The sequence below is a fragment of the Eleginops maclovinus genome, chromosome 24, assembly GCF_036324505.1.
Source record: "Eleginops maclovinus isolate JMC-PN-2008 ecotype Puerto Natales chromosome 24, JC_Emac_rtc_rv5, whole genome shotgun sequence".
Lineage (NCBI taxonomy): Eukaryota > Metazoa > Chordata > Actinopteri > Perciformes > Eleginopidae > Eleginops > Eleginops maclovinus.
The window spans coordinates 1,750,984-1,775,888 of NC_086372.1; the positions used below are offsets into that span (position 1 = coordinate 1,750,984).

Sequence of the window (24,905 nt, forward strand, 5' to 3'; positions counted from 1 at the left end):
GAGAGAGACCATAATAGGAGGCTTCATATGATGGCCGCTGATTAAACTATAGATTTAAGGTGTCATAAGCAAGAAAACTACAACTCCCATGATGCCACGCCATGTTAAGACTCATCCAAACTTGGACAGCTGTTTATCTTTTGATTGAGAGACCCCTGTTGTGCATTTCAAGTGTCAAAACATCCCCTTTGTTTTGCTTAAAAAGGCTTGAATATGACCCATTTATGACAAAAACAACAGCCAGGAATTAAGTGCATTAAACAAAGGATGCGTAGCATCATTTACTTCCAAATAAACGTTACAAAAACCTTCTTTATTCCACCATTAGTGACCTATGTACACAGCAGAGGGCTCAGGAGGAGACTTAGTGTTCTGTTGATATAAATGATGCTCATTTTCCAACCAAGCATCAATAAATCTACGGTCAGAACCTCAGATCTCATCTCCATTTATCACCCTAAAGCGTCTGGAGGAGAGTAAGGAAAGTAAACTCTGAAAATGGATTGTATTAAGGGGGTCTAATGCCTCGGGACATGTGTGTACAGCCCACACAGAGCTTTTGTCAGAGAGCAAACACAGACTAAAAGCCTCCGTCATGTTTGAGTTTACAGAGGAGACCGAGGGTTCGGCTGCACCTGTGCAATCACCTGGACCATCACAGGTGTGTCCTTTGTCCTGGCCGGATTAAAAGCTGTAGATTTAATTCAACACTTTATATCCGCTTCGATTGATGATGAAATCCTGGAGTATTTTCGCAATGCATTTCCTGTTTTAAATGAGGAAGTTCATATTTCCCCTCTTGTGTAACTTTTCAAAAGATTTGTAGGAGCACAAATGTGTGTAGGTGTGTTAAACTTTCTGACATAAATATAAGCTTAATTCATACCTGTCGTATTTACAAACTTCTCCATGTGTCAGGCTTGTTTCGTGCACGTTACTTTAGAGAATATAGCCCAAAAAATCCTTCAAAAAACCATCGTTTTCTCTCAAATGAACAGGAAACACACGTCTCTTCAATTCCATTTGCATTTATTCTAAAGGGAAAATATATAATTCAATAAATATTGCGGCAACAACATTGGCAAAGACATTTGAAGGTGACATCAACATTCAAGAGAATATGATAATGTACACGGGGGGGGGGGGGGGGGGGGGGGGGGGGGGGGGGGGGGATAGGAAGACAGATTTGGGCCAAGATAATTGGGAGGTTACATTAAAAGTGCATCAATACCTTTGATATTCAAACAGCTTCTTAATTGCACTGCTGAGAGGAAATAACACTAATTCACACTGTAAACAACACGGTTTCTTCATAGCTTAGAAAGTAGTTGGTTTTTGTGACAATTTTCAAACCTAATAGTGTTTCAAACCATGTCGGGGAATATTATCCAAGTTGAGCGAAGGCCCGGTCACACCACAGAGGGAAACAGACAAAAATGTTCCTAAAACTGCAAAAAAAAGATGGTTTTACAAGTTATTTCTGCCTCCTTTTATTCAGTTTCATGCAATAATTCAGTATATTTTAGGTTAACACCAATGTAACGCAGTGCTTTTTGATCATGACTCATCACAAATGAACGTGTACAGCTGTCTATATTTAAGAAACCAGCTGATTATTTCCTCTGTTCGTCTTTATTGTTCCTGGTGTGACCGGGTCTTAATAAGAGTCCGAACACTTGGAGGAAATGCAAAGCAGAGAGCTCTGGTGTCGTCAGCTCCTCACAAACAAGGTTTAATTGTTGCTCGCATTTCCACTCCCTCCCTAAAGTGCATTGGGAGAATGACTCATGGCTCAAACTGGCTGTCATTTTACACAATTACTCCCTTTTTTCACTTGGTCGACTGACGCTTTTTAGCCCATTAAGGGATTTAAAACGCGTTAAGCAAGTTATGTTTTGCAAAACAGTGTCACTAATTTGTTGGCCAACTCCTGGAGGCGTTACCCAAGTAATTAAGCTTTTTGCTGCCCAGTCTGATACAGGGGAGAATCAGTCTTTCTGTTTGTGTATCTGTCTGATAAAGTGAAATAAACGGGCACAGGATGGCTGCTACGGACTCAAGAATCAGGATGGAGCTAAAATAAAACAATGATGCAGTTACACACCAATGACTTCACATTATACCGACAACAAATCAGGGACACGGGGGGACAAACAGCGTCAGAGTGTGTGCAGGACGAGGAAATTAGTCTTGTAATGTCCTCTGCACAAACAGGAGCGGGGGGTGAGGGTGAATCACTTCCGAACTACAGTGACGAGTTGGTGTTTAAGCCCTCCGAGCAGCTCCTGTTCTCTCCCTCCTCCTCCCGGGAAGCAAACCCCCCCACCACGCCGGCTTTTTGGCTCTCATTCAAAAGATCACATGTTTTAAAACCCGGTGAGCGTTTCCTAATGACATCACCCCGTCCCGCTCATTTCCTGCTTGTGTGGAAACACCTCGAACACGTCCGCTATGTGAGGGAAGTAGGTCACTTCCCCTCGCAGGTATCTCGTCGACAGATAGCTTCCTCTTCTGGTGGGGCCACACGGATCGGGAGGCTACTACGCATTGAGTATTCCAGTAACATGTACACGAACTGAAGCTTATCAAACCCCCTTCCAGACAAATTAGGGGTCTTTAGCATGCAGGAAAGAGCGTCGGCCCTTCGCTTCCTGCTTGCACTGAGCTCTGTCCTCGTCAGTCTGATCCCCCTCGGTCCGATCAGTCACATGATCGAGCAACTTTTGGCTTTGTCCTTCCGGAGATCCGAGGCCACCGCTGCCAGGTCAGGCCTGCTGGGCATGTGTGAGATCCTCTTGTTGCCGCGCGGGGCCTTACTGCGCTTCACGTGTTTGTTGTTCTTGTTAATGCAAGCCAGTGTCGCCACGTGGAAAATGTCTCTGACGCTGTTCTCAGACTGCTGCGCCGAGCACTCTATGTAGGGCGCCGAGATCTGCTTGGCCATGCTGTTCCCCTGAGGAGGAAGACGACAAACACGGTCAGAGAAACGGCTCGCAGGTCAACGATGGCGACAGTATTTCCTCTCTTAGGGATTAGCTGTGGCTTATAGCACAATGAGCGATTATTCACGAATGATTGCAGCCACCAGACTGCTCTCACTAATTACACGTCTGAAATGTGTGATTTTAATTAATCTGCATACCTGGTCGTAGGAGACGGGGGTCTGTCTGTGGTTGGAGAGCTCCACCAGCGTGCTCAGGTCTGTGCGCAGGTCTGACTTGCATCCGACTAAAAGCATCTTCGTGTTGGGACAAAACTCCTGGATCTCCCCTTTCCACTGTGGACAGACAAGAGCTAATGTCAGGCAACATTCAGAGGAAAGACTAAAGGTATAAATGAGCAGAAAATCAGTATTTAGCTCCACGTTCCCAACAGACCACCAAGGAAACCTTATGTTTATTTAACTACAATTAAGGGGTAAATTATGCATGTTGGCCAGACTGACACAACATCACATGAGTTGAACCCCCCCCCGTGATCCGTCTTTTAAGTACAAAGGTTAAAGCTGCCACTTCCTGGAGCCCATCACGCTTTCGGCCCTGGAAGCGAACTACAAATAATCCCTGTGTTTCCTCCCTGACAACAATAACTGCTCTGTGATCGATGGCGTGTCTCCAGGGGATTTAATCTGAGGCTAATGTGCCTGAGGGCCCGGCTGGCCAGGGGATCAAGTCCATCGACATGTAAGGAGGAAGTTGTTCTGTGTGGTTGCACAAACACCACTCGAGGAAAAGGGTACAGACTAAATGAGAGCAACGCTAATTCTGCTCTGAAAGCTAACTGTCTGATGAGCTTAAGTTGAGCTTTGAAAGCAACAGAAATCCAGGGAGTTCCTTTCAAAATAAAAGCACAACAAGGAAGAAAAATGTCTCAAGATGTTTAAGAAATTTGTTTCAGTATTTCTTTTATTCTCCTGGATTCATTAGATGTTATTTTATCTAGATATACTAATAATAATGCTCATACAGTATACACGGAGCATTGATCACTGGAAACACATTTATTCACAGTTTACATCCCCTTTAAACTTCCTATACCAATATATTATAACATATTTAGTGCAAACTATCAAAATAAACAGCCAGAAAACGACATATTAATTCGGACATTTTATAAACTAAATGAAAAGTCATTCAAATAATGTTTAGTTTCAGTTCTATATCAGCCATCAGAGCCTTTGATCAGTCATAAGACTTGATGGTGCATGTCCGGCTTTATGTGCAGTAAACATATGTGGGAGTCAGCCTCAGTCATCAGACCTGAACCACGTCAGCTCCATGTGAGCCGGCGGCTTCACCTCACACAGCTTCTCCTAGCAGCCGCTGCAGGGATTTAACCCAGCAACCCTCCGGTCACACCACAGCTTTACCAGCTCACATCACAAGATCAGACATGACGGTGGCTACAGGAAAATCTCTCGACTGTAGACTAGACTTTTGTCAGTGGATCAAACACAATCAAAGGCTTGTGGAGGAATGTGTAGAGTTTCAAGGCTAAACAGAGCGAGCTTATCAAAGGCTTCATGAGTGAATGTGTCAGGGAACTAGCTACTAACCTTTTTCAGGACGCTGTCGAGTGTTTCAGGGCGGCTGATGTCGAAACAGATGAGCACAGCGTCAGAGTCTGGGTAGGAGAGGGGCCTCACATTGTCGTAGTACGGAGACCCTGAAACACAGGAAACAGGACGTTTAAAGCACATGGTGCGTCTTGTGGATGTTGGGCTTGAAGACATGCACAGTTTCAGACACCAGAAAATGGGAATTGGGAGGCCTACAATTCTTCACTAAGGGAAATACCTGCATTGAATCGAGGGGCAGCTACAGACAACCACACATATTTGTATAATGCACCAAGCAAATCCTGGTTTGAGCTTCTAAAGCATTCCTGACAGTTATTCTCTTATGGTATGATTGCAGCTCAGCCATAATCCATAGCAACGGGGCGAGAGAAAACAAATAACGCAGCATCAGTCGGAAAAATGTGCTGACTACGGCGAGATCACTTGTTGAAGAAATCCTTTTCTGGAGAAAGGGGAGAACTTCAGAGCGGGGAAATGACTCCCATGCTCAAAATTGGAACCATGTGTGTGTGAGTGGGAGACGCCCATGTCTCTCTGGCAGACAAAAGTCTCCTGGGAGGAAGGGAGGGGAGGGTGGCGTCATGTCAAGGTGAGTCAAGATCACATGACGAGCAAGAGCTGACCACACACACAAGCGGCTGCCAAGAATCTGGAGAATTTTGTTTTTGGTAACTGAAGGTCCCCCCTGGGAGGTCCTTTTCTAAACACTGCTGCGGCGAAAAGGCAGGACGGACACACACACACGCACACACACACACCGCCCTGGTGCTCCCAATCTAAACACTGTGGGTGAGAGACGACACCATTTATTCAATCTGCGCTTCCTTCCAGGACCCGGGCCTCGCACAACAAAGCGTGACACCGGCTGATGTGTGCACAATAAAAAATGTGCCGCTGCTGCAAACAGAAATCCGAAGCCATATCCGTGAGCACAATCATACGTTCCCAGTGACAGAGCCAAGGTTTTCTGGGAGGAATGGGGAGAGAGAAACCGGCCAGTTAGGTTACTGGGACGGATAAACAATGCTGTGAAAGCTGAGAGGGCAACACGGAGGCATTTGAATGAGATAAGTATTATGAGACATCATTTCTTTGCTGAATTCACAGCAGTATCAGAGGTTTTCCATATCCAAGCTTTACAGAGTGGCACACCTGTCTAACAAACCATAATTATCCAAGACACAATTCTGTTTGCAAGCTTCATTCTGCAGTGTAGCATCATGCCAACAGGCTGCCCTTGATTTTTTACGGGGGTAATTCAGTGCAGGGGGCTTGTAATGATGGGACATTTTATGTTCTAAGGGGGTCATTGTCTCAATTGGCTCAAAGCCTAAATTCCACAGCATCACTTTCCCAAATGTTGATACAGGAAGCAGCCTTAATGTCTTTCAAAAAATGGACCCAAAGAACGAGACATTATTCAGATGTCTCGGAGGGGAACAGACTGGTTTATTTACGACCTCCTGCCTTCCCACTCGCTCCCAGAGGATCTATAAAGCGGTGCGTTAGGTGACAACACCTAAAAAGGCCGGACTCGGAGATGCTGTCATCGACGAGGCACAGGAAGTCGAGGAGGAATGTGGCACCCCCCCACCCCCACTATAATTTATACCCCATTTTTCATGGCTGTCTCACAATCAATCAGCAACGCATTGTATTGTTTGAAGGTTTTTTTTTCCACTGCCTGGAACCAATCACCGGGAAAATAAGAGATTGCGTCTGAAGCAGTGGAGCCCGTCGACATTTTACAAAGAATTGATTGTTTTTACCAACCCAATGAGGGGTAACACACACACACACCGGGGTCTGTGGGTGCAGAGTGTGTGGTCCCGGTTTCAATGCATCTGCACATTTTACCTGGAGATTAAAGTATTTATAGCAGCAAATCCTCAGAGTGCATCTCTGCAAACTAAATAAGCTGCACAACACAAACAGCAAACTCGCAGAAGTTTGAAGAGTGTGTGCAGCGTGGAGCGGAGAGTGTGTGTGCACGGCTGTTAACGCTTTTCAGGAGACTTTTAATAGGAGACGTTTGCTTTCTTGTCTGGCGTTTATAGCGAGGAGTCGTAACTGCATTAGGCCCGGGTCTGGGACTAAATTGTGCTTTGAGGTCATCTATCTTCCTGCAAAAGATAAGAGGAAACCTCAAAGCCAGCACAGCCACACACACACACACACACACACACACACACTACGACCTGGTGACCGTCACCTAATTAGCTCTTGTCATTGTTCCCTTCCCGCAGGATCTCTAAATCTGGAAGGAAGACACACACCCTGTCCTCCCTCGCGGTCTTTAAACACACACACGCTGACACACCATCTCTCAAATGTGTTCCCCATTGCTCCCAGCACATAAAAGCACAATGCAATGAGAGGAAACACAATGCCCACGGAGGTCTGGATGGAAAAACCAAATGACTTTCCATGACTGAGCAGAGATTCTTCACCAATAAATGTAAAAATATTCTCCCTTCCTGGTTTTGTTAATGTGCTTTTCCAGGCTGGTTACCACAACAGCTGGGTCTGAGAAGCCCCACTTAATGCAGTGCATACACATCAGACGAGATGGGGAATATATTCTGCTCTACTCATGTAATGCGACTCGATATTCACATTCCCAGATGTTCCCCGACTTCCAGTGAAACACAAAGGAATCGGATATTTCCGGAAAGTAGTCCTGGTCTGGAATACAGTCCTTAAATGCTTCATGATGTCTTAGAAATCCCCCTTTTCTGGAGAAGACCATCACGTAAGTGGTTTAAAGGAAAGGCTGTGTTTGATATTGAATCATCCGCAGTTTATTTTCTCAGTTTGGACATAAAAAGGTCTGAGAACAGTGAAAAATGTCCATGAAAGTACTCAAAATCAAAGGTAATGTCTATAAATGTTGTACTTTCTTAGTCAAAACCCCAAAGATATTCACAAGAAACACATCTCTATGTTTAAGAGGCTAAAAAACAGCAATTTTTCTGATGTTTCTGCATGAAAAATAACTATCTATTGACAAAATAGTCTACTTTTATCGCAGCTTGACTTAAAGACATGGAAAAACATTTCTCTAAAACAGTCCTGAGGTAAGCCAGCTGCGGCCAACTGGCTGGAGGTATGGCAACAGGTCTGCAGGCCTGCTGATTTACTGCATAGCTAGCATAGCTGAGCAGAAGCAGGGGGAGTGTGTGTGTGTGTGTGTGTGTGTGTGTGTGTGTGTGTGTGTGTGTGTGTGTGTGTGTGTGTGTGTGTGTGTGGACAGGCGTTAAGCCTTCAGGGACACCTGTGGAAACTACAAACAGCGACAGGCACGTACAGCCATTGAGCTGAAATATGTAGCCTCCCACAAGCCAGACACATTTAACACAAACAGAGCGAGGAAGACAGAAAGCAATTTAAACTGAATAACCTGAACCAACATCAGCGGAGTTGCTGTGGTTACCAAGACCTCTGCTGCTGCAAACGCTGCCGTGGAAAAGGTCTAATATAATATAAACTAACCTGAGGCTGTGAATGCACCACGATGCCTTTAGATCTGATGTAACGTCACTACCCTGCAAGATAACATGTCTGATAAATGGTTTTGATACTCTACGTTACGATTGGTTGTGTTGGAATAGAACATTTGACGATGCAATGTGTTGCACAAGAAGTGTTCAAATAAAGAAGTAATGACTTAAATCACAAAACATTGGACTTAGTGTAAACGTTGGTTACCCATATCTCCCTCGCTAAAGATCCAGAAGTTTCTGTAAAATGTAGGACAAGCATTCGTCCCTCAGATCCCATCTCACGCCTCAGAGGTGTTGTTAACGATGCTTTAAGGCCACATTAACAACTGAGTGTGACTCAAGAACGACTCAAATTGTGGCCCAGTTCTTCAAGTGTATGCAGTTTAAATGATCTCTACAGAAACCCAGAGAAAGGAGTGTGGATACAGTTTGAAGTCAGTCATGTTAGGCTTGTTTTAATTTGTTGTCAGTCACATCATTCCTTTGATTTTGCAAGTTCAATATTTACGATATCCGTGTGGGAAACCCCCGAGAAAAAGCCCAAACTGATCCTGTGTGTGTGGTCTACCACATTTTCCACATCTGTTAGGCTTTGGAAGGTCTTTTTGAGTGTGGGCCGGCCTTTATAGAGCTCAACATTCACACAGGGAACGGTGCGTCACAGAGTTCAAGGTGTTCGGTGTCGGGACCGGACATTTTAATGCCAGGTGGAACATCATACGGAGAGTGCTTCCCAGCATTAGCAGACAGGAAGTGTATTAAACTCCTGTCCTTTCGCTGCATCACCTCTGTACGCTAAAGGCTCTCTCGCTAGTCGGTAAATTCCAGCGTGATTCAATTTCCCCTTGAATCCGAGGTAGGCTTTAGTGAACCACGCCACTTCTCTTTCACCCTGCGGAGGATCTGGGCCTGCTGGGTACAATAGGGGTCTTTGTAGCGGAGGAAGTAGGGAACCTTTAGCCTGAGGAATGCCAGACATGCGGCTCCAATTCTCTCCGAGGCCCCGAAATCTGATCCAATGCAACAATGGCTGCCGACACAAGAATGGAGTGGGGGGCACGGTGTGTGAGGAGCTTACTGAGTTCATGGAAAATGTCCCATGGTTCAGCTGTCCTGCATTACAGGGGAACATGCTGGAGAGGAACCAGAATCCCAGCTCCGCTATCTTCCTTTCAAACTATTTTTCTTCCTGTTTTTCCAGGAAGTGGGTCATCTTTTAGAGTCGGTAGCTGTTCAAATTAAACTAAAAACAACAAGAACCTTCCCTCAAGGATAAATATTATCAAATGAGATCCATAGGGTCCAACACACGGCTCTCTTTGGAGAGTTCCTGATATCTGAAGCTCTTTATTTGTCCTAGCTTTGGAGAATTGCCTCAGAAAAGTTGGAAAAAACATCTCTGATTTCTGAATTGCTAATCTCACTCCAACATAAGTATCAGTGTTTCACCACTTGTTTCAAATCTAATTAAACCAAGAGATCCTGAATGTACAAACTATTAAGTGGTCGACAGCTACTTTAGACATGTTCTTATCAAGATTTTAGGCAGTGTGTGTGAAGGGAAAGCTATCAAAACCCACCAAATAGAACGATATATCTCCTTTGAGGTGGTGGAGAGCAAACTGGACTTTTATCTATCACAAGACACTAAATCAATGCTAATATTGCTCCACATCTGCCGTTTGTGTAAATAAGCTACTGTTTGCTAACATGTTATGTCACTGTGCAGCCCAAAAATAAACATATGCAAGATTAGGAAACAATACATCGTAAAAACAACACTTTTTTTAGATTTTCTCTCTCAGCTTGGCTCTGGGAAACTGCAATGTAATAATGAAGACAGTCAGCAGTTGCAGTCCCGCATGAGATCTTCTACTTTAGGTTTAAAAAGGAGGATTTTTTTCTCATTTCCCCTCGAATGTGAATAGGCCTCGGGCTCCTAGCTGCAGGCGTTGTTCTGTTTACCTTCCCCCTCTTCCCATTCTCCCGTTTGACTCTCACACAAACACCTTCGCAGAGCATTTAGACTCACAGGCAGACAGAGAGCGTACAGCGCTTCCTCTGCTGCTGAGAGATGCATCAAAGGCTGCGAAAGCAAGCGGGGTGGGACAAATGGAAGGCAATACACCTGGTAGGCATTTACCTTAATGACCTGAATTACTGCCATCACCCGTCCCTTCTTAAAACACACACACGCCAGCCATCTCATTAGGCCGCTCATCACCGCAGAACAAAGACCACCACGGTGTGTGAAGGTGTGTGTTTGTGAGGGAGGGGGTAGGAGTGTTTATCCTGGGCTTTTTCCCGTTGCATGCTGGACACACACAGACACACACACACACACACACACACACACACACGGAGATAAGGGATCGATTTGATCGGCCATGGCTGATGGGTGTCTCTACAAAGGGACCAGTCAGGCCAAAGGCTGTATCAATCAGTCTCTGGCTGTGTGTGTGTGTGTGTGTGTGTGTGTGTGTGTGTGTGTGTGTGTGTGTGTGTGTGTGTGTGTGTGTGTGTGTGTGTGTAGATTGAAGGGGGTTGGCTCAATCTCAGCCCCACCAATCTAATAGGAACGGCGTCCCCCCCTTGCTGTTTTACGAAGCAGAGAGAAGAAGAAAAATGGCTCCAGGCAGTCGGCCAACACAGTGCAATAAAACAAAAATTCTCACTCTGGCCGACTTTCATTTCTCCGCCTTTCTGTTTCCACAGCACACACACATACACACACTGTGGGGGTGAAGGAATTTGAAATCCGACCTCCTTGTATTGCTGGCTTGTGGTGTTACTAGCTCTGAAGTCTGAAGCAGCACAAACCCAACAGATGCTACATCGTGCAAAATCTGTTCATCGATTCTTTACTTTTGCTTCATTCATGCTCGTTTTTTGAAAAGGTTGACAAAGTTATTCAAACATCACTCAGGAATTCCAGGCCAGAGAGCCGCAACAGCTGGCTGTCCACTTGTCCCCGCCCATCACACACACACACAGACATGCTCACACACACACACACGCTCACACACACAACATACGCCTCGCTCACGCTTGACTGCTGTGCTATTCACTGCTAAGGCATTGATGGATGGGAAAGCTGGATTGTTTACACATAAAACACACACTCTCACACACACATCGAGGGGACACAGCAGCTGGTTTGGACTCTGAACACAAAGTCCAACCAACAAGCGATAAAAATTTGGAGAGCGTGTACACGTGTTGCACAACAAAACTTTCCCAAAAAGCCGCAGAGGGAGGAATGTCAAAGTGTGTTCTCCAGATGTATGAAATGCGCTCAATCCAGCCTTTCATTATCTTTCCTTTCCTGTTTCTGCTTTTGCTTTTCTCTTCATAAATCAGACCCAGCTCTTTGATGCCTTTCTGTGTGATACTGAACCGTACGTTTGTATGTAGGTAAAAGGTGAGGGTCTGAGGGGGAACGTGTTCAGCTGCAGGAGCTGCAACTCACACTATGAGAAAAGGATTAACCCAGCTTTTTATTAAAATGGGTCACGGATTCATTTCATTATTCAAAAGTGTAAGCCTGAGCCTCTTAATATCCTAGGAGTTGGACATTTAAGGGGAAATACACCAGCGTTACATATGGACACAAATGGATGAATTGACCCACTATCTGATCACCTCTAACCAGCATGAGATGCATTCAGAGGTCACAGAGGGTCAGTGACCTGCATGCATGGACATGTCAGGGCATTTCACCACAGCAGATTCAACACACAACAAGACACAGGAGAGAGGTGTTGGAGGTGCATTGTTACCTGAGGTGTCCCACAAACTGAGCTCAATCCTCTGCGTGTCGATTTCAAAACTGGCTGTGTAGTTTTCGAACACAGTGGGGACGTAGGTCTGCAGGAAACAGGAACAAAAGACGTGTTTACATCTTAAACTTTGAGGAGGGATATAACATTTACAAGGACTAGCATCATAATAATACTCTGTTTGTGTCCTTCAGTAAAGAAACTCCTATAACACTCATTTTGCTGACTAACATAGTAAAACAAATCTGTAAAACTGAAGCAGCTTTTACTTTGAATCTTGTGTTTATTAGATATGTGTTCAGGTTTTAAAAACAAGACATCAGCATAAATAAAATAGATGAACATCTATTTCATGCTGCTTTTCCCATGAATTGTGACATTTAATGCCTCTTTATTTAAGTATATTCTTATGTTTTACTTTTTGTAGCACTGTATCTTTGCTGGTGTATTGTCTAACTAGCATTACAGCTACAGCATCAAACAGGCTGAAGGTAACTCTCAATGCATGCCCTTCAACATCCCCGCAGCACACACACATCCCTCTCCATAACGCACAGGTAATACCCCGGTGTGTTAGTGATAGCAGCAGGTTAGGGAGGGTCATGTCTCACCTCGGGGAAGCAGTCCTTGGCGAACACGTGAAGCAGGGCGGTCTTCCCGCACTGGCTGTCTCCCACCACCACGATCTTACACTTCACACTCTGACTGGGATCCATGCCGGATAGCAGAGACAGTTTCTGACAGGACCGTCTCTCCTTCATTGATTTCAATCGGAAATAAAAAAGTAAAAGTCCAATCTGGAGGTGTAGATAGAGCTGCAGAAGCGTGTCCTTGGTGCTGTTCCTCCTCCGGTGTCTCCGCTGCTCTGAGCCGGTGAAAAACACTGGCCTCTATTTATAACATCTCACGAGCCTGACAGGATGACGCGCATGCCTCCCTCCTGCAGCGCGTGGCCTTCAGCAGGGCGCCCCCGTTTGGACAATACAATAACCACAACTTATATATAAAATACAAACATTTAGATGCACAAACCTTTATAGGACTTTATACAATGCATACTAGGTTGGTTCATCATGTATTCTAACTTATTGTGTATGTTTTGTACTGCGTCTGTTCGAGTTTACTTTCTATTTTGTTTTATTTTGACTCTCTTGTGAACATGCTAATATCAATAAAGCAAATCTAAGACATGAAGGCAATCATACAGTCAACTCCCTGTTTGCAAAACGCAGATCCATTGTCTTTTTAAGGAACATTTTACTGCACCAACATTAGTTTTCTTTGTGTATCATAAATATATAGACACCTCACAATCATAATGAGTCCCAATAACCTAAATATGAAATGTTTTCCTTGCTTGTATTTGAAACCACTAAACCCCCAGACTGGTTTGTGTACTTGGGCTTTACTTCTACATACTACTATAAGTACTACTCTCAGTTCCTACAGAAGGTTATCCCCTCTTTCTGCATATAAGCTGAGCATTGTGCACAGTGCACAGATATTGATTAAGTAACCCACGTTTATCTCTAAAAGCAATCAAATTCAGCAAACCAATAAACCCAGTAAACACAAATGCTGCTCTGGTGGTTTCCCTTTATTATCTGAGCACAATACACAGACTTATTGCAGCAGAAAAAACACATTATCATTATGAGAAGATAGAGAACATGTTCAAATGAACAGCAGATTTCCCTACAGGCTTTCATAATGCACCACATTTCTATCTTTCAGTGTGAACAGACCCCCCCCCCCCACCCCCACCCCCCCGGTCCCAAGGTATCATCATCTCCAAGCCTTCGGGCTACTCTCCCAACATGGCAGCACTACTAATTTCTCTACAAAAATGGGGAAACAGCAGCGTTGTGCATCAGCTCTCCCCTCTGTGACAGAGTGATTGGACTCTGTGTGTTGCTGGCAGCGTGTAGTCTTACAGTGAGACAGCTCCACCCTGCAGGCTGTGTGCTGGGAGTCCCGTCTGTTGTGTGGGAGCATCACTGCCAGGAGAAAATGGACGGAGGGGGGGGGGGTTTACACACTGTGGCTCTACTATTTGGCTGTCATCTCCATACCATATGCATTTGACCTCCTCGTAGTTCTGTCTGAATTTGAATTTTATGTTTACCTGCATGGGCTACAACATGTGGTGCTCCCTTTCATCTGGTAACCGTCCTCTGGTCTGTATCGTCCCAAATAATAATAATGATGTGTGTGTGTGTGTGTGTGTGTGTGTGTGTGTGTGTGTGTGTGTGTGTGTGTGTGTGTGTGTGTGTGTGTGTGTGTGCAGCATTGTGCTATAGCCTGCAGCATTGCCATTCTCACTTGTGTGCAGCCACACATTTGGGCCAAAGTGAGAATGTGCAGAAACATCCTAAGAAGAAATGTCTCCCATTATATATCTAGATCAATCTGTGATGCATTGAGGAGCTTTCTTCAGTTTAATAATCATCTTTGTTCCCTAAAGATACTCCTTAATACATTTCCTGAGATGCCTCGTAGCAAACATGATCTTAAACATCATCCCTGCTGTTTCAGGCCAGAAGAAAAGACCCACATCCTGGTGCAGCAGAAGCTCAACTCCACCCGTCTTCTATTGCATTCTGGTCCATTGAGTGTTATGTCAATATATAAATTCCCTTCCCCCCCGCATGCATCTCCAGCGTGATTGATGTTCCCGCTGAAGGAGATGACAAAATGTGCACAGAACACACAGCCTGGTCGACACTAGAGCGGGTCTTTGTGTGAATGGGATTGGCAGGCAAGTGCAGCCGCCCAAATACTGTACATGTCTCCCAGAATAGCAAAGAGGGTGCCACCTGTTTCTGGACACATGGTGCCGTCTTGCACATTTCCATGACGGCACAGGCTCATTTTTTCCTACAACATCAACACATACACTTTTAATTATTTCCCCTACAGCAGCCTCACTGTGGAGGTTTCATTCAGAGGAAACTGTAGTTTGTTACAGCTGGGTTTCAGGGATGATCTTGAGGTATCCTTGAGTAAAACGTCAATAACTGAAATACTGCAGCGCTCCTTTGGGAACCCTTTAACCACGTACAGCTACCCCTCACTGCCTGTCACACACACCAGGATAAATAGTGATTATTTTTACCTTTCTGTGAATATATGAAGCAAGTTTTGGAAGGAAAATCCAATTTAAGTCCTTGGAGGATTATTGTGGATGCTTAAACTCCAATTTATAATTCCAGATTAAAGATAAACTGTACATTTTAATTAAAACACTTTAATTAAAAGAACATTTAAGGCATACACACACTTGTTGACCTTGGTGTGTATTCCCGTTATGCCTTATTGCACAACTAGGTCAGCCATATGTACCTTGCAGTGTTTTGTAAAGCACTTCCACATGTTGGCATCATAACAGTTGGAAACATGGCATTAAACCAGCTATTTTTAAAGCCACAAATAACTGAATTATTCATACTGAAAGTACCTCAGAGCAGCAATGCTGGAGTTTCCAATGATGCCTTGTGTTCTGCATGGCGGGCAAACATCACTATCCCGCAGGTCAGGTCTGGGTCACGCACCGGTGCACATTATTCCTCCTGTGTGAGGACAGAAGAAGAGGGATTTGTCATGTTTGTGCAATGATTTTCCTGAGATTTTAAGCAATCACAGGTACGGTAACCATTTAAACATGACGGTTTAAAGATCCCGTCACAACATGAGGAAGATTGAATCACTAACGGACTGATTTGAAGTGGATTAAACTGGGTTTGGCTGCCGGGCCTGCAGTGCTGGAGGTGTGTGACTAGGAGGAGGAGGAGTGTAGGTCAGTGGGCCGCTCTGCCCCTCAGTTATCTCTGTCGCCGTGCATTCAATCAGCGGCTCACTGACATTTACTGCCGGGGCAAACGCAGCACACACTCACTGAGCTCCGATCGAGAGGGATTTCCTCGACGGTTAGTCACCGCGACTGGGAAATTAAGGGCAGATTCAAAGCATTCAGGGAGAAAAAGCAATGGTTTCCTTTGTTCTTGAGTCAAAACAAGTGCATGGGAGTGTTTCATACTGCCTTGGCTTTTGAATCAAAATGAAATATATGAGTAGTTAACACCCAGGTCATTTGTTGACATACGCAATAACACAATCTTTGATTTAACGACGCCGTCCACTGCATCGGAGCAATTTCATTTAGATTGTATTATAGATTCTGCATGACAGTTTCATGGTGCAAGGCCGTAGCAATAAGACAGATGGGGGTACCAGGTTTAATTACCTCATGCATGTGATTCTATATATGATAGTAGTCCTGCATTGTGACAGCTTTTGTGTCAAAGCAATGAATAAAACCTCCAAAGCGCCCGTAGAAGAGAAAATGAATTTAGGGAGTAGTTTGACCTCTCTAATCTTTGGCTGACAGCAGCAGGGGGGCCGCAGTCTGAAAATACTCTGGATTCAGAACAAGAAGAGATGTTATTTCACACCCGCTGACATGTGTGAGTGTGTTCCTGTACATGTTTGACTTCACACACAAATGACTTTCCATAAAAGTCGCCCATATGAGTCAATTGCAACGTTCTCTGTCTCTATTGTATTTATACTTCTGCTCCTTCTTCCACTATTCCTCATTGCTTTATGTCTTCAATTGCACGTCAAAGGAGACTTTAAATGGGCTTTGCCAAAATCCTGTAGCTGTTCTACACGTGACCATAAAGCCTTTTGAAAACTTTCAACAAACAAAAGGGAAGAAAAAGGATCCAAAAAGATCCATAAAAGGTACACAATCATTGGTTAAATGTCAGTGTGTATTGGATTTATCACATTCAAATACAAATTTCACAACATTTTAAGGAAATATTACATCATGTGGTGCTTCAAAGGTAAAATAAGACGAGTACACACTTCAACACACGACAGAATCTGACTTTGGGGTGACGGTGGGGATGATAGTAAACGACGAGTTGGACTTAAACTTTCCAAAGTTTGAAACAGCTAAATTTAGATCTTTGTGTAGCACAGTGACGTCCTTGTAATCCCTGCCCTGAGTGAGGAGATCTTTTCCATTCGGACTGCCTTTGTGTCAGATATGATGTCAGTTGAATGTGGGTTGGACCATCGCTGAACACTTACTGGGAATTTTTCCAGAATTCCTTTTAGTTTTAAAAATGCCTCCTCCTGTTTTCCAAAAGCTCGTTCTGCTCTCTCATTTGTTTTGGCTCCAGCTTTTGTGGAGTAGAATAGACTCGTGCAACAAGTGAAACTAACTTCTCCTGTTGTGCTCTCCCTTTTATTCTCCATTGCCAGCAATCATGAGTAATATGTATCCAGGGTCAGTCGGTTCGAACATGTCCTGGGTGTGCACAGCTTTACCAAATGCTGCATGAGTCAAATGATATAAATCCATCAGATAGAATGTCTTTCCTGTATGAAACCATCGGGACACCACCCTTTCAAATAACTGCAGAAGAATATGATCAAACAGCAAGAAAATAATCATATTTTTTGGCTTTCTTTTGTTCATGAGACTGCCGGGAACCCCTTAATGAACCCTAATCATCTCTCTTCCTCCCCTACACATGACATTTTGTTTTAATAAACCATTAGCTTAATGTCCTGAACTGTAGGGCAGCGAGGGCACGACACACACACTCTGACGGGAACACACACAGACAGACGTGCGGGGAAAAGGCACCGATGCGTTCAGCAGAGTACAGTAAGTCTGTGCCGTGTCTCCCGTCAGTCATTAGGTCTGCTCAGGCATGGGTACACACACTGATGTAATGAGGCACAGTCCATGTGTTCAGGCTGTGTGTATTTAACAGATTGAAGGATGAATCATACCAGGGCTGACCTGATTCTTCGGGGGGGAAGTTTCAGTTTGTGTGTGTGTGTGTGTGTGTGTGTGTGTGTGTGTGTGTGTGTGTGTGTGTGTGTGTGTGTGTGTGTGTGTGTGTGTGTGTGTTTGGAGGGGGTTAATGGCGCATGAAATGATGTCTTCATTAGCATCTCTTCAAGATAAACCACATGAGGGGACAATAATCATATCTGTCAGTTACATGACGGGAACAAAGCGATATTTGTGAGTCCAATCATTCCTGGGAAACTGTGGAGAACCTTCTGTATCAGGTTTAATTATACCTGTGGAGCATCTGATCGAATAACGTGCAATTTGGCTTAACTTTTTATAGGTAACCCGCCCGATTTTGCAGTTTTGTCGCCACCTTGACTGTTTTTTTGTGGGATTTTCAATGCATATCAATGCTTTATTAGTTCCATGACGTGGTTCCATTAGCTGACACATAAGCAAAGACTTTACATACCCTGCCTCATCCACAATTTGACACTAAATGGGACTATAATGGACATCCTGCTGTATTGAACAAGACCTCAAACTAGTGATTTTGACCATAAACTCAATTGGAAAATGTTGACAGAGGGGGTAAATCAAGTGATGAGTAGGATCATTTCTCAAAGGCTTTGATGCAGCCAACAGAGAGCAAGTTCAACAGATGCGCTTCACTTTGCAGAGGTGAGTTTTCACATGCATGCATATCAATCACTCCTCATGGCTCTTGTTTGTTTTGTCTCAAAGAAAATGTTGAAGAATCCTTTCTTTCTACAAAACAAACACAGCAGCAGTCAGCTCTGTCTTGCAGTCGTGTCGTCTGGGATCAAAACCAGCGCCTGCTGTAATTCCTCGTGATCCTCGGAAATGTGCGGCTGCCGTGTGAGGATGTGGTTCTTTTTAACAACCGTGTGCAGACCCACCACAGTCGCCCCGATGAGTCAAATCACATCACAGGGCGATACAGATCTGTGTGTGTGTGTGTGTGTGTGTGTGTGTGTGTGTGTGTGTGTGTGTGTGTGTGTGTGTGTGTGTGTGTGTGTGTGTGTGTGTGTGTGTGATGTGTGATGTGGAGGTGAAGATGAGGGTGACAGCCAGGAAGCAGCCCCCGGTGTCATCCATCTCTTTATCACGGTAATAAAATATGAGAAGCTCCGTATGTGCGGGGGGGATTTTAATGTCGGGACTGAAATTTCCCCTCAGATCTCAGATGCACCAAAGGAAGATAATGCAACGGCTGCTGTCGCCGACGTCGTTCTGATAAAAGGCTATGAAATATTAAGTGGCATTGACTGATGCTAATGTTGACACGATAGTGGGGTTTGGACGTGTTCTTTCAGGTGACAGACTATGCCTCCTGGCTGCTTTATTAGAGGCCCTCAGCTGATCGTCACAGACAGAAGCTGGTTGTCTTTATAATGCATGATCAGGGGTACTTTGCACATCATTTTTTAGGAGGTTTCAAACCCTGATATGGACAGTTTCACAGTTTTGCATACTTAAAAAATGCCCCACAAAGCCTGGTCTGTAACCTTGATTTTGATTCAATTTAAGGTGTCAATCTTACTTAGTAGTGTCAAATATAATCCTAGGAATCAGCTTTCCATGTCTCTGTATAAGGTCTCCACATCCACGGTTAAATAGCCCTTCAGATATTACATGTTCTGTCTAAATATAGCTTAAAACCAGGCCATCACTGTGGCCCATATATGTGCTAACTCTCCACTAGACCTATATGAAAGTACACTGCGTCTCGTCTACTGCTTAGACCGAATTCAAATGATTTATTTTAGACTTTGACAATGTTTTACTTGTGTTTTGCATTTGGTTGCACTGTAAATGTGCATAGCAGACATTCCCAGCAGACATGTTGACAGAGGAAAAGCATTCACTCCAACATGAGTTACTGGGAACAGCACAGACCATTGTTAATGATATTAGTACCACATGTTTTGGGGATTTTAAATATTATTCTCATTACAGATTGATATTTTTGGGCTTTTTGGAAACGTCATTTGATTGATTGACAGCTTGTTTTGTCCTGCAACCTACAGAATAAATCAAAACCACCACTAAGTATGAAAGAAATCCTGATTTGCAAAAAACAGAGAAAATAAGAAAGAAAAATCACATTTATATTTGGTATTTTTGCAAAACTTAAACACTTCTCCTCATGCAGCATCATCTCTTATATATATTTTTAATATAATGCACTAAATGCTCTCTCACCCAGGTGTGCAGGAGGACAAATCCCACTAGCTTGAAGCATGCAGTCGATGGAAAATGTTCTTTGACCTAAGGAAAGAGCAGAAACAACAACATGTTCCCAGAAATCAATGCATCCTACCAAACCAAAAACTAAATTATGGATAAAAACAACAATATAAGAATTCCAGTTCCTGCATGAGACCCTGACTGTGAGTGATGCAGTCTTTGGAGCTCAGCCTGCAACCCCCCCCACCCATTTTCCCCACCTACTGGCAGGCCTTGGCACTGTGGCCTGGAAACCAGCCTCAGGCGAGGATGCAGCAGGAGGTGTTGGCATCTGTGAGAGAGCAGTTATGTGCGGGGATATGGGAACTGGACGTCTGAAGCATAGAGTGATTACAAGAATTGGATGTAGTCCTTCTGCCTCTGTTAGCCAGGTGCATCCATACCTGGAATAGTGACTGGCATGCAGGCGGACCCTCTCCGCTCCAGGCCTTCTGTTTGCTTCCTGAAAGAGGGAAAGAGCACTTAAAGCAAGACGTGTGTTTTGGGGTTACTTTCAGCCACTGAGAGGCAGGGGGGGGGGGGTTCATACCAACATGTCTTTGATCTCCTGAAATTGCCTGAGGTCTGAGCAGCATGCTGTGAGAGGGGGGGTAGGTGGAGAGTAAGTAGGAGGAGTAACGGTGTAATAAAAGCCGTGTATTGACAGGTCATTGTTTTAATGAAACGTTGTGTCAGGTGTAGTTAATATTAAGGGGTTAGTTCATAAATCACACACACCTCATACACTGTTAACTAGTGGTGTGTAGGATGTAGGATTGCAGTGTTTTTAATAGAGAAGAAGGGTGTGTTTGAGACCACTTGTGGCACTTTTTTAATTGTACACATGCTAAAGGATTCAAGAAGAAGACTAAGCTAGAAGATGTGGATAAATGCAACGCCTGATTTAGAGTATTGTTGAAATTCTGCTTTGCAAATGTTGTATGAGGAGGGGTTTAGTATTTGTTAGCTGGACAGACACAATAAGTTCTGGTGAGAAACACAGAATGTAAACATAGCTGTGTTTGTTTACCACACAGCTCCACGGGGGGAATTCATATCGTCCAATTCTTCGGTTTTTAGGGGGTTTGTGAGGGAGGGTATTGTGGTGTTTATGTGAGATTATGAGTGTGATTTATTCACCAAATACTCAAGTTGGTTGAATATCTTGACCTTCAGGCGGTTGAGAACATGCTCCCTGTCCTGCAGAGGTGGAAAAGCACAGAGAAAGTGCATTAATGTACCATGAGGCGCCCCGGGCAAACAAAGAGGAATTCCTTGTAAAACAAGTACATGAAGTATGTGACACATTTGCAAATGCAGCACAGAGCTGGTGGGCTCGGGGTGTAGCTCAGAGGGGGAAATGTCACTTGTCTCTCTGCGATTTTGGTCTGTCTCCACTTATAAAAAACCCATAAAACCAATAATGTTGTGCACGTGTAGACGTTTTACCCGTGAGCTAACAGTATAGAAGGCGCAGTATGTGGAGAATGCCTTTCATCAAGGCTTTATGAAGGAGGCGGGCGCTTTGAAGAATCTGCTGACATTTCCAGAAGACTTTAAAGACTCCACTCGGGATAATCTAATCAGGGTGTGTTCTGTCTTCGAGGTGAGGCAGCGACCGGAGATGAGGAGACATCGTGTCTAAGTGCATTCTGGATGAAATTGTTGACTGTACACTAAATTTAATCCTACATTTTGGCATTTTTACTCATGACACAATACACATTCCTCCCTGTCCTCCTCCCTTTGTCTTAGCAGTAACATTAGAGTCGAAGCCAATGCCATTCATCTTCACCACACGACTGATTTCAGACGCCGACAGCATACAAATGCCCTCATCACACACACCTGCATGTGCAAACACACCCATGCTGGCACATCCTGTTGGCTCAGTAGGCCACTGATGTATTCCCAACCTCTCCTTGCTCGCCGCCTCCATCTGTCCCTTCCCTTTTCACCATTTGCTCCAGACAAAAACAGATCACATTTGTGTGCATAGCCGGAGTTATGAATTATACAAGGAGTCTTTTTTATGTAATCTGTTCCCAGTATAATTATGTAAATCTTCCTTTTGTCATGGGGGACTGGAGTCTTTATTTGGCTGTCACAGAAATGGCAAAGCTGGCAGTTTTTTGGGTCTCATTTATTGCGCTTGTTCCTCAGGGTAAGTGAACTCACCATCTGAATTTCACAGTGCTACAGATTTTATTACGGAGCCGGGGTCCTGTGGTCAGTGCAGCATGTATAACTGCAGGCAGAATATAAAACATGGTGCCACTGATGCCTTTTCTGTCCAGGCTTCAATTTTCAAAATCGTCCAGGCCATTAAATCGTACAGGTGCTTTCACACAAATCTCAATTATGACCCTCAGAGTTTTCCCCTCCTGCACACGTCCAGTTTAAAACAAGACAGAGTGCAGACACCGATCTGGAGACACACAAATCACCTGAGACATGCCTCCCTCTCTCAGGACTCTGCTGTCTTTTGTCAGCTAATGGAGCTGAGAGATGAGGGATGAAATTGAGAATGTCTCCCACTTGGCAGCATAACCAATCAGATGATATTTTGGACCGGCTGCAGTCAATGAACCAGTTCAGCCATTTATCCTGCAACTGGGACCAACTACTGCCTCCCTTTCTCCAGTAAGGGGTTGTTTTTCTGTCTTTTTTTGACAGGGACGATGCAGCAAAGTATATTTCCAATACAGAGCCTGAAACTGATTTGCTTTTCAGAGTTCATAGTGATTGCAAATGTTCATAATTGGCATTTTGAGCCCAGATTGACTCTGTTAATGGTGTGTGTTATTGGGGAAAAAGAAATTACCATTAGCTACCCTGCAAGTGTTCCAGGTGCACAACAAAACAAAACCTTGCCTGAAAAAGAAAAAGGTTTAATGCTTTGGCAAATGTACAAGGAATGGACCGTCAGCGGGAATATTTACAACTAATTTGATTAACTTTAACCTTCCCAGCTCCATAATCTCATCGGCAAACATATGGACCCTTGCAGAAAGCAAGCATTATTTAAATTAAATACCTAACTTTGTCTTTTAGTTGATGGTTTACTCCTTACAATGTGAACTTCCTTTGTTGTGTGACGTCACACAAGTGAATTTTATGGCATTTGCAAGAAGGAACTTCAAATGAGTTTGGAGTTATATTTGTAATTAAACAATAAAACAGTTCCTAGTTGCAGAATTAGGGCCCAAAGGAACGACAACAAGGTCTGAATCACGCTCCAAAAACAATGCAATGAGATCTGTAGTGCCAGAAGCTCTTGTTTACATGCATAGGAAATCATTTTAGCTAGAGTACAGCCCCCCTGTCTTTAAATGTCCACGTGCAAAGTACTCTGTATTCAGGGGGGCCTACATGTGGCGGCCGTGTGTTGCGGCCTGCGGTGTGAAGGTTTAACAGGCCCTCGCGTTTCTTCTTCACACCCAGAAGAGAGGATGATAATTACACCGACACTTCCTGCATCAAGTCGTGAGGGAGGCTGTGCAGATGGGGAGGATGAAGAGGGAGTACAGCAGGATCTTTAAAGGACACCATCACATCTCTTTGCATTGCATGTCTGGCTGTCTGTGCATGGGTGTGCAGAGCTGCTGATGAGAGGCAGGTGTGCAGGGAGGAGAGTGGGAGAGGCAGGAAAGGCTGGTGCATAAAGATGAGAATAGGAAAGTGTTTGTAGTAAAATAATCTCCTCAGTAAATGGGATCAGAGGAGTCTGAGGACACACACTTTGCACATTAATCCTCCGTCTCTCGTGGGTCACCTTCTGAACGTCTGGGGGATTCGGTGTGTTTACATTACGGCTCGTGTGTTGCGAGACCAATTAAACACAAGTCATCCTTTTTCCACGGCTTTACACACACAAACCGTTTTGGGGTCTGTTGCCCCCAATTTCTCCTACGAGGCTCTTCCATCACATCTCCCTTACCCCGTACAACAGCAGGGGGGGCGGTGCAACTCCAAAACCCCCCTCCTGGGCAGGGTGATGGTGTGTAAAGAGAATCATTAAGACTCAATTTGTGACATGCACACACACACACACACACACACACACACACACACACACACACACACACACACACACACACACACACACACCATCGCCTGAGGAGGACAATCCATCACCAGCAGCAACATTCCTCAAAATATGACGCCTGTCTGCACGACCTCTGACCTCCAGGATGTGTGTCTGAACATGACCACACACACTTGGGGGGGTTGGGGGGGGGGGGGGGGGGGGGTAAAGGTATCGCTGTTGATCATTTTGTGGTAATTTTCCTGTTTTTGTGTCAATTTGTGGTTGTGTGTTGAGAACCTGTGAGGATTTTGCATCATCTGGTGGTTGATCTGCCCCTCTTCAGGTTCTTTTGTGTTGTTGTGATTGTTTTGCATCTCTTTGTGGTTGTTGTTAGTCTCTAAGCGTCTGCATTTATTTTACGTCCGCTTGGCTATTTTGTATTTTTTAAATGGTCGTTTTGCGTCTATTTTGGTCTTCTTTACATTTGTTTTTCGCCTCTTTGTTTGTTTAGGTGACTGTCCCTCCTCCCTCCCTGTTCAGCTATCCCTCTGTGGAATCGTCCTCAGAAAGACACTCAGCCCTCCTCCTCTGTTTCTGACCTCCATCATGAAAGTCATACATGTGTAATATATTCAAAATGTATTTAATTACCCCGTTATATTTATGCATAATGAGGAGATAGGATGAAAGCGATGTAATGGAGGACCATTTCAGGAAAACAAATGCATGCTTTCTGCTTGTTGACCCTCCTTTCCATTTTACCACTAGCCCCCCAGCCCTAAATAATGGGTAATTGTTCAAGAAGAAGGGATGACAGGGAGGTGTGTGTGTGTGTGTGTGTGTGTGTGTGTGTGTGTGTGTGTGTGTGTGTGTGTGTGTGTGTGTGTGTGTGTGTGTGTGTGTGTGTGTGTGTGTGTGTGTTAAGAGTCTTTATTAAGGGTTCTTCTGC

The 24,905-nt window shown here is 44.3% G+C and overlaps 1 protein-coding gene across 1 annotated transcript; it reads right to left on the minus strand.

The window, feature by feature from the left end:
• Positions 1–1,165: 1,165 nt before the first annotated feature.
• Positions 1,166–12,713, minus strand: rnd3a (Rho family GTPase 3a). The gene is made up of 5 exons (XM_063878062.1): positions 12,473–12,713; positions 11,862–11,949; positions 4,556–4,665; positions 3,143–3,277; positions 1,166–2,953 (listed from the first exon to the last, which is right to left on the minus strand). Exons 1-5 carry the CDS (start codon positions 12,620–12,622, stop codon positions 2,705–2,707), a joined length of 732 nt encoding a protein of 243 aa, XP_063734132.1. The 5' UTR covers positions 12,623–12,713; the 3' UTR covers positions 1,166–2,704.
• Positions 12,714–24,905: the final 12,192 nt, after the last annotated feature.

What these genes read in the sequence shown, in the direction of transcription:
- rnd3a (XM_063878062.1), bottom strand. Translation starts at nt 12,622, where the DNA reads ATGAAGGAGAGACGGTCCTGTCAGAAACTGTCTCTGCTATCCGGCATG. An exon ending in TCGACAGCGTCCTGAAAAAG is followed by an intron (nt 3,278 to 4,555) that starts GTTAGTAGCTAG and finishes GTCTGTCCACAG; the next exon opens with TGGAAAGGGGAGATCCAGGA. An exon ending in CCCCCGTCTCCTACGACCAG is followed by an intron (nt 2,954 to 3,142) that starts GTATGCAGATTA and finishes CTTCCTCCTCAG; the next exon opens with GGGAACAGCATGGCCAAGCA.